Source organism: Pinus tabuliformis, chromosome 2_2, assembly GCF_031772625.1.
Source record: "Pinus tabuliformis cultivar Carrire ecotype Pingquan chromosome 2_2, CPIR1, whole genome shotgun sequence".
Classification (NCBI taxonomy): Eukaryota; Viridiplantae; Streptophyta; class Pinopsida; order Pinales; family Pinaceae; genus Pinus; species Pinus tabuliformis.
Genome location: NC_142300.1, coordinates 1,193,186,814 through 1,193,204,131, shown reverse-complemented (window position 1 = coordinate 1,193,204,131; position 17,318 = coordinate 1,193,186,814). Strand labels below are relative to the sequence as shown.

Sequence of the window (17,318 nt, the reverse complement as noted above, 5' to 3'; positions counted from 1 at the left end):
CACACACCACTTGAGCAGAAGTGGGGAGACATTGAGTTGTAATTAGGTGGACTACAAGCGATGAGGGGCAGGATCCTCGAGGTACCCAGGCTCTTGGATTAGACCTTACTATGGGAGCCCCAAAGAGGAGTAGCAGGACTAGCTGAGTTGGGTAGAGATGGATGCGGATGGAGCAACAAAGAGAGCTACAGTACAAGAGCCCCGAGATAGCGCAAGGCTAGCAAGATGTAGCAGTGCGAGAGGCACAGGAGTGTTGCACCAGTGCAAGATGGCACAGAAAGGTGTACAACGGTGTGACATGCAGGGAGTTGTTGCAACGACGCAAAGGTCAGAGAGGAAGCACTTGTCAGCGGCAGAGGGAGCTTCAATATCAGGAGGGTCTCTAGCCCAACAGGGAGGTCAAAGATGGGAGACCAGTTACTTACTTCTCAGTAACTAAGTTGCAGTGCAGCAGTGGGCAGCACGATGCAACATGATGAGAGGAGGTGCAGTGCGGATGTAGTGCTGGGAAAAAGGACCAGCAAAAGCACGGATGCAGAGGGAGCTATCGTACAGATGTAGCAGTGGCAGTGGCAGAACCATGGGCAGCAGTACAAGATACAACAGTGTAGAGGATGGTGGGAAACAAGCCTAGCATCAGCACAGGGACTGATGCCGGATGATCAGAGTAATACTCAGTGAGGAGTATTGCTAGAGCACAGTCCTCGCTAAGAGGGAGTGTTGATTTGGGGTAGCATCAGATGTGCTCTAGCCACGAAATTTGGTGGAGAGGTTGGGGCACATGAGATCTCCAATACCCAGAAAGGGTTTGGGCAGATTCTAAACAGTTCAAGAGATATTAAAATAATTAATATTTTTAATGGAGTCCCTAAGTCTAAAACTAGGGAAAATAAAATATTAATGTGTATTAATATGAAACTATGTTAGAATGGTCCAAAAGACATGGATCAAGCCAGATCTAATCTTAGCCGTTGATTAGGGACTTAATCTCGGTCGTTGATATGTCAACGAGAAAAGTATAAGAGGAGGCTTGAGGGTCACTTGGAGAACACACCAAAGTGATTAGTCATTCTATTCTCTAGGGCGGGGTTTTCTAAGAGAGATAGAATTAGTGATCGGAGTTGCAGCTGAGGGGCATTGCGTACAGAGAGACAGAGAAGCAGAGATAGTGTCGGGAGAGCAGTGCAGTAGCCAGGGAGAGTGACCCAGTAGCAGCCAGAGTTTACACAGGGCCACGCAGAGGCAGCCGAGAGCTGCGCAGAGTCTCAGAAAGGCCAACGTTGCTAACGCAGAGGGCTAGAAGGCTGACACAGGGCCTCGAAAGGCTGACGCAGACCCATTCGGGGTGACGCAGGGCCAGCGCTGAGCAGAGAGGGGCTGACGTAGTCCAAAAAGGCAAACACTGGGGTTTCTAGGGAAAATTGGAGCTGAGGAGTTGCCAGAAGGATTATCCGGGGTTTCAGCCAGGAGATTTGTATTAAACTGAGAGGTATTATTGCCAAGGAAATTCTCTGTTGGGTAGGCCAGTTTCGGCACCCAGATTGTACTCTAATATTGCTTAATAAGAAAACCCTTAGATTGCTACATCGGTTTTCCCACATTGGGTTTTTCCAGGGACATTGGTAAAAAAATAACGGTGTCATTTGGTGTGATTGTCTCTGTTTCCTTCAGTTGTTGATTTGTAATATGTTGAGCATGCACTAGTGTTTATTTTCAGTATTAACATTGTAAATAACTTGTTAAGTAACAAAACAAGTAGGTAGGAATAAATTAGATAAAGTGCACGGAGGGTTTCTAACTAAGTAAACTTAGAAACTTCAACAGAAAACAACCATCCCGAGTGACAGAAGTTTTTCCTAGCAGAGGAGCAACAAGGGAAGCGTGATGCAGTGCCTACGACATCAAGGGTGAACGAGGAAGAGGCAACGAAGAGGCAAAGGGAGGCTCACGCAGAGCCACGCAGAGGGCCAGAGGTTTGTGACATAGTTGGCTGAGGAGGCCGAGTTGCTAGTGCCGAGATTGCGCAAAGCCTAGGAGTTCTCACCTTCAAATTGCTGGGGTTTAGGAGGATGTGGGAAAGTTGCAGAGTGGAGCTGGTGGGGTACTGTAGTCAGAACAGTACCTGACAGGGCAAGGCCAAGGAGGAAGGAGTTGCTACTGAGGGTTTCTAGCCAAGAAATCCGGATCAGTACTGTGGTTACATAGACAATTAGAGTAGGGGGCATCTCGACATCGGCAGGAGGATTTTCAGGAGGGAAATCGAGACTCAGAGGAAGTCACATCAAGAACTTCCAGGAGGGAAGTAGAAGAGCAGCATGGCACTACATGGAGTAAGAGACCAGGACAGACTGAACAGAGCCTCAAACTTCGCAGTCTGGAAGGCCAGAATCTTATCCGTACTTGACAGAAATCGTGTCAAGCACTTAGCCTTGAGGATGATAGCTATCCCAGTCGACCCCGCTGAAAACGACAAGTACGAGGAGGCAATGGAGAGGGCCAAGAGCATCATCCTTGACGGGGTCAAGGACCATGTAGTACCACACATTGCTGAGAAGGATACGACAAATGAGATGTGGGAGGCCCTAAAGAAATTGTACCAGCATACTTTTGTGTCGAGAAGGATGTTACTAGAAAATCAAATGAGGAAGGGAGAATCGATTGACACCTTCCTCGGAGGACTGAATGAGATCCGAGATCAATTGACTTCCATAGGAGCCAACCGGATCAGGAATTGATGGTGAGGACAACCCTAAATGCAGTCTTAGAAGACTGGGAGGTATTTGTCCAAAGTACACTGGGCAGAGGAACACTTCCACCTTGGGATGAGATGTGGGCAGCTCTTCACCAAGAAGAGATCAGACGGAAAACAAAGGCGGGAAGCAGCAGTAAAGGAATCAGAGTCAAAAAGGAGGAGGAGGAAGATGTTGCCCTAGCATTTGAGGGAAAGCAAGAAAAGCGAAAGAAGAAGGATCTCTCCAAGATCAAGTGCTTCCACTGTGGGGAGCTGGGTCATTATGCGACCCAGTGTCTAAGGAAGAAGAGAAAGGGAGAGTCTTCCGAGACTAAGGCAGCGCCAGCAAGGGCAGAAAAGGAAGTGTTAACAGACGATGACTATGCCATGAGTGCACACGCACCACTTGAGCGGAAGTGGGGAGACATCGAGCTATAATCAGGTGGGCTACAAGCGATTAAGGGCAGGATCCTCAAGCTACCCAGCCTCTTGGATTAGACCTTGCTACGAGAGCCCCATAGAGGAGTAGCAGGACTCGCTGAGTCGAGTAGAGATGGATGCGAATGGAGCAACAGAGAGCTACAGTGCAAGAGCCCCGAGATAGCATGAGGCTAGCAGGCTGCAACAGTGCGAGAGGCACAGGAGTGTTGCACCAGTGTAGGATGGCACATAGAGGTGTGCAACGGTGCAAGATGCAAGGAGTTGTAGCAGTAGCGCAGAGGTCAGAGAGGGAGCACTTGTCAACGGCAGATGGAGCTTCAGCATCAGGAGGGTCTCTAGCCCAACAGGGAGCTCAAAGTTGGGAGACGAGTTACTTACTTCTCAATAACTAAGTTGCAGTGCAACAGTGGGTAGCACGATGCAACATGATGAGAGGAGGTGCAGTGCGGATGTAGTGCTGGGAGAAAGGACCAGTAGCAGCACGGATGCAGAGAGAGCTGTCGTACAGATGTAGCAGTGGCAGTGGCAGAACCATGGGCAACAATATAGGATACAACAGTGTAGAGGATGGTGGGCAACAGGCCTAGCATCAGCCCAGGGATTGATGTTCGATGATCAGAGTAATACTCAGTGAGGAGTATTACTAGAGCACACTCCTCGCTAAGAAGGAGTGTTGATTTGGGGTAGCATCGGATATGCTCTAGCCACGAAATTTGGTGGAGAGGTTAGGGCACATGAGATCTCCAATACCCAGAAAGGGTTTGGGCAGATTCTAAATAGTTAGGGAGATATTAAAATAATTAATATTTTTAATGGAGTCCCTAAGTCTAAACATAGGGAAATTAAAATATTAATGTGGATTAATATAAAACTGTGTTAGAATGGTCCAAAAGACATGGATCAAGCCAGATCTAATCTTAGCCGTTGATTAGGGACTTAATCTTGACCGTTGATATGTCAACGAGAAAAGTATAAGAGGAGGCTTGAGGGTCACTTGGAGAGCACACCAAATGATTAGTCATTCTATTCCCTATAGCGGGGTTTGCTAAGAGAGATAGAATCAGTGATCGGAGTTGCAGTTGAGGAGCAGTGAGTAGAGAGAGACAGAGAGGCAAAGATAGTGCCGGGAGATCAACGCAGGTGCTAGAGAGAGTGACACAATAGCTGCGAGGGCTCACGCAGGGTCATGCAGAGGCAACCAGGAGCTACACAATGCTTCAGAGAGGCCAGCATAGCTAACACAGAGGGCCAGAAGGCTAACACAGGGCCTCCTAAGGCTGACACAGGCCAATTCAGGGTGACGCAGGGCCAACGCTGGGTAGAGAGAGGTTGACACAGTCCAGAAAGGCAGACGTTGGGGTTTCTAGGGCATATTGGAGCTGAGGAGCTACCGGATGGTTTATTCGGGGTTTCAACCTGGATATTTGTCTCAGACTGAGAGGTACTACTACCAAGGGCATTCTCTGTTGGTTAAGCCGGATTTGGCACCCAGATTGTACTCTGAAATTTCTCAATAAGAAAACCCTCAGATAGCTGCACCAATTATCCCGCATTGGGTTTTTCCAGGGACATTGGTCCAAAAATAGCAGTGTCATTTTGTGTGCTTGTATCTGTTTCCTTTATTTTATGATCTGTAATATGTTGAGCATGCACTAGTGTTTATTTTCAGTATTTACATTGTAAATAACTTGTTAAGTAACAGAACAAGTAGGTAGGAATAAATCAGTAAAGTGCATGGAGGGTTTGTAAGTAGTAGACTTAGAAAATTCAACATCGGATGTGTTCTAGCCTTGAAATTTTGTGGAGAGGGTAGAATACATGAGATCTCCAAAACCCAGAAATCGTTTCTGGAAATTCCGCCTAGAAGTGACTTAATTAGATTATTAGTCAGGTATTTTAAATATTTCCCAAGTCTAAACTTAGGGAATATGACTAATTAATCAGAATTAATTAAGTTATGGTGTGAATGTTCTAGAAACTCACACGGATCAATTTCAAGTTAATCCTAGCCATCGATTAAGATCTAATCTTGATCGTTGAAGTCTCAACATAGGATTATATGAAGATGTCGATAGGGCTTGGAGAAATCACTTCAACGGTTCGATTTCATGAGCATATCGATTTCCAAAGTAGCAACAGTCAGTTGGCAGAGAGAGAGCTAGTGAGATTGAAGAAGTGAGAGAAGGGCAAGGACAGTGATGCCGAAGGAAAGATTCTAGTTCCGTTGAGTGCATTTGCAGAGAGGCAAGTGAGCCACAGTGAGGCCAATGCAAAGCAACGCAGTAGCCTCTAGAGGCAATTTTGAATCCGCTAAGGAAAAGCAGAGTTTTAGTCCAAAAGTAGGGCAGAGGTTCTGGACGCCAAAGGAGACATTTTCCCAGACAGTCGTTGATCAGATGGCTTGAGGAGAAGCTATTCTGAGTTGAGTGCAGAAGCAACTGTGCTAGGGTGACTCAGTGACTGCGCAGATCTAGTTTGGACGGCTCAATTTGAGCTAAGGTCAAAGCCCGGATTTGCCTATGGAGTGAGGAAATTCGTCACTAGATTTTTCTTGCCAGTTTTTCTCTGTAGGATTGCCATTTTCGGCATCTAGTTGTACTTAGATTATTTCACTGTTGCATAATAATAAAACCATCAACTGCTGTACTAGTTTTCCCGAGTTGGGTTTTTCCGGGGACATTGGTCCAAAAATAACTGTGTCATTTTATGTGTGTGCTAGTATTTCTTCCAACATTTATTTCTTCCACAATATATTTGTGTAGGTTTCAGTGTGATTGATTCAATATTCGTTGTAGCAAACAGTAAATAAATTGCTAAAAATTAATTTAACAATTAGGAGAATTATTTCCAGTTGCTGCAATAGGATTCGGGTTTCCAATTTTTCACATGTTCCACCCCCGACCCAAAGTGTGCGCAAAGGGGAGGGGGTGGCTGACCCTTTGTGGACCCAGTGGAGGAATGTGAACCCAGGTGGGAAGAGTGATGAATGGGATTGTAATGGGCGAAAGGGGGGTGATGTATGTGGATCGGGGAGCGGGACCACGCAACCAAATCGGGATTTCCCATGTAGTACCATCCCTAAATCCCAAAGGTCAGTAAAAGAGATCCCACGGGACTAGGGTCCAAGGTTAACATCCAAAAGAGACCTAGGGGACAAGAGCACAAACCTAATCCACTCTTTCCACCAAATCCCCCATTAATCCATGCCCAAGAGTTTCCATGATAAGCAAACTAGAATACTAAATCACCAAATGATAAGGCATATCTTTAGGTTTGGGAGGCCCACCTTCAAACATACGATCATGACAGATGGGTGAGGGAGCACATGGCTGCCTCTGGTGGGGGAGAAATGGCACAATGAGCTATTTGGTGGATGCAAGGGGTTGCCAGCTGAGGACCATCATGCAGAAAAAAATTCTCCTAGGGATATCACCCACAAAATGGTGGGTAACAAGTACTTCAGATGATAGAAAGTTGCATACTATATTATATAGAAAGTTAATACAACAATGATCTCATTGTGCCCTTGTTCACTTATACAACCCCTATCTCTTACTACTTGTTCAACAAATAGGAAACCCCAAACGTCCCTGAATTTATACAAATCAAATGGGCAATGGCCCAATAGAATGTCAAGACTAAATAATACATATTAAGGCAAAATTTTGTTGTCTGTATCTATGTTGTTACACAAATTGTTCAAAAAAAGGTAACTCCTTCTATTACTTTCTAAGCTATCATAATGGTTGATGCTTCTCGGACTCTATTTGTTGTCAAGCTAGCTCTTTCGTTACTTTCCTTCTTGAGCATCGGTCAAAGACCAGATACTCAAGCGCCATAGAAATTGTAGGAATGATATATCGTGGTTATGAAAGTAACAACGTCAAAAGTAACAACATACCAAAAGAGATCATGTGATAGTGTCCATCCCTTAAGTTGGTGCCATTTGTCTGCAACCAATCAAATGCACTTTTCCAAACCATCACATAAGTAATCCAAAACTAAGTGGAAATTACTTAAAGATCCTATATTATCAATTAAATAATATGATTTGTAGACAAGGTTGTTCCTTGGTCAAAATATGAATTATAAACAAAATATCATCAGGAAAAGGATAACATAGGAAAAATCAGGATAGTTTCAAGAGAAGGTAAATGGATAACAAAAGAGTACAATTCATGGGCTCAACAATAAAAATGACAAGAAATCTACAAAATATTATGCTTTTTCCCTTGGTAGTGGAGTAATTTCATGGACAAGTAAAAAACAACCTTCAGTAGCACTTTCGACAATAGAAGTACAATACAAAGAAGTTGTTGGAGCAGCTTGTGAAGCAATATGGTTTCGAAGGATTTTAAGCGACTTGAAACTCCACAAATGCAACCTATAATTCTACATTGTGACAGCCAAAACACCATCAAGATGACGAAGAATCCAATTTATCATTCGAAAACAAAACATGTTGAAATTCAACATCATTATATCAGAGAACAAGTGCAGAACAAAAAAATGGAGCTGATTTATTGCATGTCCCAAGATCAAGTAGCAGACACCTTCACCAAGGCACTCAATAAAGAGAAGTTTGAAATTTTTTGAGAAATGTTAGGGGTTATGGAAAATGAAATCATCTTTAAGAGGACCTGTTAGATATTATAATGATGATTTCATTAATAATATAATAAAGTCATAAATAATAAACTTATTTCATTAATGTAATGAAGTCATAAATAATAAACTTACATACCTAATTATTAATTAGGTAGATAGTAATTAAATAGGTGACCATTTTCCAACAAGAGAGATAGAAAGTCATAAATATTTATATGACATCTTATGCAATTTTTTGCACATTGAAATAATAATCTCTTGCTCATTCATTTTTCTCTCGCTTGTCTCATATTCTGTTTTAAGTTTAATAGAAGAGCCTCATATTAATACTCCTAAGATGCCTTTGCATTAATGTGATTTATATAATATTCCTTTCATTATTATTTATTTTGGATTGGTATGTCTATTATATATTATTCATTATTACTTACCTAAATTTTATGTCTGTAACAAATACCTAAGTAATAGACTTTGGGATTATGAGGCTAACATTATTTGTCATCTTGCCACGCTAACTCCATAGCCCATAGGATAAGGCACTTGTCCTCTTCAATTCCATTTAATTTATGTTGTAAATTCCTAAGGCAGTCAACTTCACTAATCAGATTTTCAGATCTGCATTTAAGAACAGACTAGATATTTTATCTAAGGGAACCCTTCTTTGCCAGAGTTGAGCTCACCTAAAATAAGGACGAGAATTACCACAGTGACAATGTGTGATTTCCTCATGTTGCCCTAGAGTTTGTGCTTGATGATTACGCTTATCTTTTAACGTGCAAATTTTAAAAGAAACACCTAGTACATCCCAAACATCCCCGAGGATATTCCATAACCATTTGGGCATTCCCAGCGATAGAAATATCTCAATTTAGGGGTACCATTTCTAGGGAACGTGTCGCTAAGCTACACAGCATGTGACCAAATAAAAAAACCTATACTCAAAAATTTCAGAAACCGAAGGAGCATTTCTTCAATTAATGCTGTAAATGTGAAAAAAAATTGACAAAAATGACAAAGCTGAAACTACACACACTGGTAGCAATCTGAAACTCAGCACACAGCATAATATACGATTAACGTGCTTTTCTGATTAAAAAAATCAATCACAAAAATCATTTATTTATCTGAAGATAAAAGTCTAGAAAGAAAACGAAAAGTGCTTTACATGTAAAGAATTTTCAGAGCTTGTAGATTCATCATATTCGCAGTTACTGTGTGTGAAATCAAAACTTGCTACACTATCATCAGATTCATCACCGAGTTCACTCAATTGATGATCAATGCGCTGCTCCTCAGCAATTCGCTTAATATGAGGATCCAGAGCCTCTAGAACAGCAAGACCCTTTCTAAATAACTGCAACTGTTGAAAAATGAAAATGCCCCAAAATCAACAAATCAATTGTTTAGTGCCAAAAGCAAAAGGAGACCAAGAATGTAAGAATACAAAGCAGAGACAAGAGCCACGAACCTGTGCTGTATGGTGCCGTGCTGTCTGAATTAGAAGATTGCGTGACTGTCCTTGCTTTAGTGACATCAACCGACAGACAAGGAATGTCACTTGGTCATCATACTCTTCTTTAGTTGATTTTAACTGCTGGGCTGTAAACACATCCACTTTAGAAGTATTTGATTTTCCTTTGGCTGTATGTGTCCTCATATAATCATACACTTTCCTGCGGTGCATCGTAGAAATCTCTTATTTGTATGTATGATCTAAAACTCAGAAATAAAGAACACACAACAGTTATCGTTCTCACCTTTGCTCATAGCACTGGTTTTTAAGTTCCTGGAAAAACATAATAACACTTTGATGAAATATTCAGATGTATATGAAATCTTGCACATTATAATAATTAATCTAGAACTACCAAAATATAGTGAACATTAATATAATTTAATTACGTTTGAAGTTTGATCAGTTTATCACCCAGTAAGAATTCAGTGAACTAGTTGAAACCGACTTCATAAGTCTTAAGTTGAAGATTTTTAAAGAACTTGACACTACTTTTCTACCAAAATGCTTACCATACTTTGGGCTCTCATGTTTTTCCGAAACTTTAGTTGCATAATGATTATTTGAGGGTTCAGCGAAGGACCCGTAGTTATAGGACGAAGCTCATATAATGGCTGCCAGAAGAAAATTTCAAGGCATTTGGATAGTTATATCCATGCTTATCATTTTGATGAGTTTAATAGCCCAATTCACAAAGGGCATATTTATGTTGGGTCAAGTTAGTGTTGAAATTTCGGTAGCTCGAAAGGTAATTCTGGGTGTAAAAAACCCACAAAAAAGGCTTGTGGGAAAGATACCCAAGTGTTGGGGTATTGAACCCAAAGTTGTGGGCTTGGAACTTGTTATCCACCATTTTGTGGGTGAAAGCCCTAGAAGAATTTTTTTCTCCAAGATGGACCTCCGGTGGTAGCCACCAGCTACCAACAAGCTCATTGTACCATTTTTCTGCCACCTGAGCCAGCGATGTGCTCCCTCACTCATCTGCCATGATCATATGTTTGAAGGTGGGTCTCTTGAACCTAAAGGTATGCCTTGTCATTTGATAATTGAGTATTGTAGTTTCTTTATCAGGGACACTTATGGGCATGGATTATTGGGGGGATTCAGCGAAAAAAATGGGCTAGGTCTGTGCTCTTGTCCCCTACACCCTTTTTGGATATTAACCTTGGATTCTAGTCTCGTGGGATCTCTTTTACTGACCATTTGGCTTTAGGGATGGTATTTCACGGGAAATCCTAATTTTGGTTGCGTGGTTCCGCTCCCTCATCCGTGTATATTACCTCATTTCCACTCATTATTACCCCCATTCATCATTTCTCCCACCTGGGTCCACATTCCTCCACTGGGTCCACATAGGGCTAGTTCTCCCCTTCCCCTTGCCCACACCTTGGGTCAGGCCTAAAATGATGCCCCGAAGGTTGATGCAGCTAAATAGAAAAGTAAAAGCATAATTTGCCCCATTCAACAGGAAAATGTACCACAAAATGCAAAAGATGGTGAGGACAAACACATTTGGCACGTGGGCAAAAGCCATATATGAGCTCTACCCCATCATCATGGCCATCACCCTGGTTCCTACAGGTTTTATGAGTCTCCTTCATCATATAGGAACTCATGATTGTCTCAACCCCTGGTGGACAATGAACCGCCCTACCTTAAAGGGGGGTATCCACTGCTATATCCCACACATCATGCTCTTACCACTTGAGCCCCGAACAGTTAATTAAAGAAAAATCATAGAAAAGCAAAAAACATATAAAGAAGGGTGGAAATATGAACGCCGGGGCACCTCATGTACCACGATTACTCCCTCCTATACGTTATATACCCAAGTGTGGACTTTCATTTTATTAGCTACCCTTGTACCCCAGCATGTGGCCCAAGGTTGCCCCTTCTCATCCCCTACTCCACTCACCTCTTCATCGCACACCACCACCTTTTAAAGGATGTCCCTTGAACATATTATCCTCTTTAGAAGTAGAAACCACCTAATAGGATACTTGGTTAACCCCATTCGATGTTTGGAGATATTAGCACATGGCAAAGCCCATTATGAAAGGGCAGGCCGCAGGTCATTATGAAGTCCCCACTTGTGGTCCATGGCTTGTAAGCTCTTTTACTCGATTTCTTTGATGACTTGTCATATGGGAAGGCTAGAGGACGCATTGGATCTTATGCAGGATTGCAGGTGGTCTCCATCTTGGGTTTGGTCTCCCTATACAGGGTTCTAACCCTCCAGAAAGCTATATTGGCACACGTAAGGTGTGTGTTGAGAGCCATGGGCCCCCACAGCAATTGACAACACTCCATGGATCCCCAGAGATGTTCAGATATTGACTCAAGATCCATCTATTGGACAAGGAAGATGCACTTGGTTCACCTTTGCCGGGACCAACCCCACAAATGTTCCATGCACTTGGCAGCTGACCCATGACTTGTAGGATGATGTGGCATCACCTACACCATCATCTAAGCCCTTACATATGGTCTACAAGCATTTTCGACTCATTTGGAGACCCATGAGGTTATTATTGTACCCCCACACCCACTGGGAGCACCAAAAGTTTATTGTTTGAAGAACAAGGGATCATCTCCTTGTCCATCACTTTTGAGGGTCTTATTCTTCATTATAGCACTTATGGACCTCATTAGGCCTCTTGGAGGACCCTACGACATGTATTATTTATCATTTGACCTCTTACGCGGTTTATTATTTAATTTATAAGCTAGTTTGGTGGGCTTGTCACCAAAAGTTAGGTTATTAGCACATTATTTTATTTTTGAGGCTTATTTAGGCCTAAGAGACTAATTCGAACTCTAATTAGTGTCTAAATACAAGTGAGATGAGTTCATTTTCTCATCATCACTTTGGATTGGATCTCTCTTCTTTTTAGAGAATTTCGACCTTTTTCTAGGTGAAGAATTGGAGCATGGATGAATTTTGATGTTTGGATTGGAGTATTTTATCTTGGAGCTTCTTTATTGTCAAATACTTGATGGTTGGATATGTTCTATTACATGTAAGTACATGCCTTTAATGCTATTCTTGTTTTACTTTTGTCATATGCATTGAATGGGATTTTCGTTATAATAGGGCTAATTGTTGCATTGCATAATTGCAAATTTGTGGAATTATTGTTTCTATATAGCATCTCTCAATGTTTGGGCCATGTATGCAAATGAAATCTCCTAGGGATAATTCATCTTGATAAGTCATCTCGTTTGCCAAGCGAAGTATAAAAGCCTTGAGGTTTCTTCCTCTTGCCCTAAAGGCTAAGTGAAGAAGTCCTTAAGGCCTCCTTGATCGAAATACAAGTTCCTTTTTCATTATTCTCCTAGACTCCATTCTCCCCAAGGATTAAGGCATTGGTCCTCCAAGGGGTGATCACTAAAAGAATATTTTTCTTCACCTTTCCCTCTCTCTTCTAGGTCTAGCCAAGTTGGGTCACCTAGAGCATCATTTTCCCAACAAAATAGCCCAAGAAAAAGTTCATTCGATCTCCTAGCCTCTACTGCGTTGGTGTGTCCTCAAGGCCTCCTCCAATTTTGAAGCCATTCCGACGGTGGAGTTGTGAGATAACCCCAAGCCCTAGCTCCGAGATCAAACTTTGCCTTTGTATTCCCTAGGCTAGTCATAGGATCAATTTGATACCTTTAAGTGGAAATTCTTGCTTTCATCCTTTCCCCTTCCTTGTCTGGGTTAAGAACATCATTGGTCACTAGATTCTCCCCCCTTAACCTAGGCTAGGTCCACTTGGTCCCGTGTGGTCCCGCACTTTTGAAAATTCAACTCTTCAAGAACCATTCGGGAAGTCAAGTCCAATAAAGAATTTAGGATAGGGAAACTCCTTTACAAAGCATATTCCTCTAACTTAACCATCAAATCCTCACCTCCTTATCCTAGAAACCTTTGTACCTTGCCTAACAAGCAAGCTCTATTCTTAACCCCTTTTTAGGAAAAGGATCATTAAGTTCACTTCACATCCATTGGTTGATTCATCCTTTACAAGCGAATTTCTATATATTGGGTATCCTCCCATCAATAAGAGGTCGTAAAGAGTAGGGAGTCATAGCTGAGGTGACAGTGGGCTAAGCCTCCATCGTTGCCCTTTGATCTAGCAATTGTCCCTTTAGAGTCCCTTTTATGCCCCCTACTAGTTTGAGCGGTAACAGAACCCAAGGTAATGAGTTTAATATTCTAATTTGTTATTGAGGGTTCCTTGAAGGACAAAGAAGACCCCCAAGACCCTTAGACAAGAAATATAAATATAGGCCAAAGGATAGGCCAAGAGTACAATGAGAAGGACTTCATTGGCGATGGAGATCAACTCAAGAGAAGTCGCAACTAGCAAGATGAGGCCAAGTTAGGAGAAAGTGCATGTTCTATGGAAGCCGAGTTCAAGGAATCTGTCCTAGAGGAGGCTGAAGGGATGGTTGTTGAATATTGTAGCTCGAACAAGTGTTCTAGTCTTGAGAGGTATCATTGAGACTAGAAACACGGAGGATTTAATTATCTCCAAGCCCATGTAATTTTTCATAAGGAAAATATTTTAATTATGTCAATTAGTGATTTTTAAATATTTCCTAATTCTAAACTTAAGGAAAGTGAATAATTAATTGACATTAGTTGGGATAAGATCGATTTACCTCTAGAAGCTTGTAGAAAGTTTCTAAGATGATCTTAGCCATCGATTAGATCAAATGAACTTCTAATTGTGGTCATTCATTTGTGAATAAGAGATTATATAAGGAATAAATAGGCAGCATTGGAGATCATTCGAGTGGGTGATTTTTAGAGACACCAAGGAGGGTTTTAGCAGCAGGGATTGAGGAGAGATATTTATGGGGTTATTCATCATCAGAGAGACTTCCAATTCCTGAGTCCCAGAGTGAGTTTATCAGGGCCAAATTATTTCTGTAGAAGAAGGCTGAGTTTTCCAGTGTGAGTTTGCCAGTTAACCAATGTAAGTTGCCAGAGGTCCAGATCAAGTTGCCAATTACCAATTGCAGTTGTTGGAGGTAGTGCGAGTGCCCTGTGAAAGTTATTGGAGGTAGTGTGAGTGCCCTGTGCAGGTTTCTAGATCAAATTCCCAAAGGCAATGTGAGTTGTTGGGAAGGGCAGCACCAGTTCCCAATTAGGCAGTGTGAGTGCAGGAAGGGAGTGTGAATTGCTAAAAAACATTGATTTGATCTGCAGAGGGAGACAGTGATATCTCCCAGTTCGATTCGGTCAAAAGTGAAGATAAAACATTTGTCAGAGCTTTGCTAGTGTTAGGAAAGCAGTTTATGTAATTTCTCAATAGCAGTTTTGTTGAAGATAATTATATAAAACCTTAGATTTGAAAATTGGCTTTCCCCACATTGGGGTTTTTTCAGGGATGTTTGTCCAAAAATACTTGTGTCAATTGTGTGATTTGTTTCTTGCGTGAAAATTTAACTACTGAAATTCTTATTGCAGCAATTAGAAATTATTCTTCTAACTATAAATTAATTAACAGTTTATTTGCTACAACAAATATCAAATAAATCACACTGCAATCTTCACATATAAAAAATATTGCGGAAGATAAATAGGGAACTGAGAAAACACTGGCACACACATACAAAATTATGTCACAGTTATTTTTGAACAAAAGTCCCTGGAAAACCCAACTTGGGAAAACCGGTGCAGCAACTAAGTGTTTTTATTATTAAGCAGCAGTGAGAAATTATGAGTACAATAAATATCGCCAAACTAGCGAATCCATCCAAGAGGAATACCGGCAAAAATTGCCTAAGGGAATTTACCCTCACTCTGAGCAATCCTGACACTTCACTGCTTCTGAAAAGCTAGTCGTCTATGATGTTTGTTTTTCTAGTGTTCCTTATGGATGGACTTTCAGGGTTGGACGCAGACAAGTCACGGGTGCAAGTTTACTTCATCAATGGGCCCAGGGACTTTTGGAGATGTTTCATGGGGTTTTAAGGAGTTCCTATAGGACCCAATGGCATTCTCTTGGCATATTCCATCATCTGCACAGCTTGCCTTTCGTTTCATTGCATTCCGACAACTTTCGAGAAATAGGTATATTTTTTGGCCTAACTCAATTAATTACACTTGTGGCATTCCGAGAGGAATACTTGATGGAACACCTTAGTGTAATAGCTCATTGGAATCGGAACGAGGAGATCTATAGGATGCGATTGTTAGAAGCAATTATCTGTGACGTGGGGAATCATGGTGGCCAATTTTCCATTTTACCGCATTAAAAAGAATATTTTAATTGAAATAAAAGAGGGAAAAGTGCTCCATGATTAAAATAAAAATAAAATAGGAAGTTTTGGAGGGGTCCATCAGATTTATAAAAAGAGGAGGAGGAGGCCATTGTTGATTTTTGGTAGCATTGGATGTGCTCTAAGTCTTAAATTTGCAGGGAGGCTTGGACACGTGCATTCTCCAATACCCAAAAATTGTTTTGGGAAATTCCACCCGGAGACAGTTTTATTAAAATAATTAATTACTTTTAATGGCTCCTTAAGTCTAAACTTAAGAAATTAAAATAATTTATGGGTATTAATCTAAACTGTGGGTGAAACTTTTAAAAGTCGGAGATCAAGTCAATATGATCCTAGCCATTGATTAGGATCTAATCTGGGTCGTTGATTGATCAACGAGAGGATTATAAGAGGAGACTTGATGGCCACTTGGAGAATACCCCAGAGGAAGATACTCAATAACCCAAGTAAGATGAATTTTCTCATTGGTCAAAGTTCAGCAAGAGAAAATCAAATCAAAGGGAGATTTGTAGGTGGAAAATAGAGTGAGGGTAATCAGCATCAGTCGAGAATGCAAGGGAGGAAGATGCAGAGCAGAGGGAGGACAACGCAGAAGCTGTGACGCAAGGAGAGACAGTGCAGGGGTAGTTTGACATTGGGACTGCGTGGGCAGTTTGACAACGTGGGAAGGTTGACGATGGGACACAATGAGACACAGAAGGAAGAAAAGAACTTCTCCTGGATCATAAATTTGTTAGGAAGTGTCTGTAAATTTTCTCACAAAGAATCCTCTTCTATTCTACTGGTTGTATTTTGTACATGAGAATTTTGCTGAAGAATAATAAAGAAACCCTCATCTGCTGCACCAGTTTTCCCACATTGGGTTTTTTCGGGGATGATTGTCCAAAAATAACTGTCATCTTGGTTATATTTGTGCCAGTGTTTTTTTTTGCATTATTTTCCGCAATATTTTAATTGTGAAGGATGCAGTAGAACTTATTTCGATATTTACCGTAAGAACACTGTGAATAACTTATTTTTGAGTTAATAAGTAGAAGAAATAATATTAATCACTGCAATTGGATTTGTATTTAGAAATTTTCACATGGTATCAGAGCTAAAGTCAAGCAAGAAGAAAAGAACCAGAAGACCCAACATTGAAGGAAGAAAGGAATTTGAAATTCTTGCAAAGGCCATAATTCAAATCCCCAGAGGGTTTGCACAGTTCAAGCCAAGAGGGCTAGATTTTCGTGGAAAATCTCTTTGAGTGAGTCAACAGAGAAGTAAGATTTCCAAATCGAAATCTATCAGCGGCAGAAGGAACAGCGCAACAGAAGATTCAGCAAAGAGAGCTTTCTCGGGTGGGATGCAATTTTTCCTGCAACAATTGTTGGGGCAGGGTAGCGTTAGAAATCGTTTGAAAAATAGCACAAAGATGGATACCCAAAGTGTCTCAAAATTTTCTTCCAGATCAGAAGAAGAATTTGCATGCTTAGAAAATTCAACGTCAGCTGATGTTTGGTACATTGATAGCGGGGCTTCAACTCATATGATTGGAGTACGAGAACATTTCTCGAGTTATCAAGAAGAAAAAATGGAGTTCCAGATTACTATGGGAAACAAAACAAAGTGTACTCTAGTAGGGAGAGGCACCATAGCATATCAGACGGAAGCAGGGACCAACATCTGAACCACCAATGTTCTTCATGTGTCAGGATTAGGAATGAATCTGATTTCAGTGTCCCAGTTACAAGACAAGGGATACGATGT

General features: G+C 41.3%; 1 protein-coding gene across 7 annotated transcripts in view; it reads right to left on the bottom strand.

The window, feature by feature from the left end:
- LOC149197770 (uncharacterized protein At2g33490-like) overlaps window positions 1–17,318 on the bottom strand; it is a 541,003-nt gene that overhangs the window by 106,873 nt on the left and 416,812 nt on the right. For 6 of the 7 annotated variants that reach the window (XM_089405960.1, XM_089405959.1, XM_089405958.1 and 3 more), the window contains 3 exons: window positions 9,538–9,566; window positions 9,249–9,453; window positions 8,946–9,140 (listed from right to left, as the gene is read on the bottom strand). In XM_089405960.1, coding sequence (XP_089262086.1) covers window positions 8,946–9,140; window positions 9,249–9,453; window positions 9,538–9,566 — 429 coding nt within the window. The remainder of the gene's footprint in view (window positions 1–8,945; window positions 9,141–9,248; window positions 9,454–9,537; window positions 9,567–17,318) is intronic. The other variant, XM_089405962.1, reaches the window with a different exon arrangement.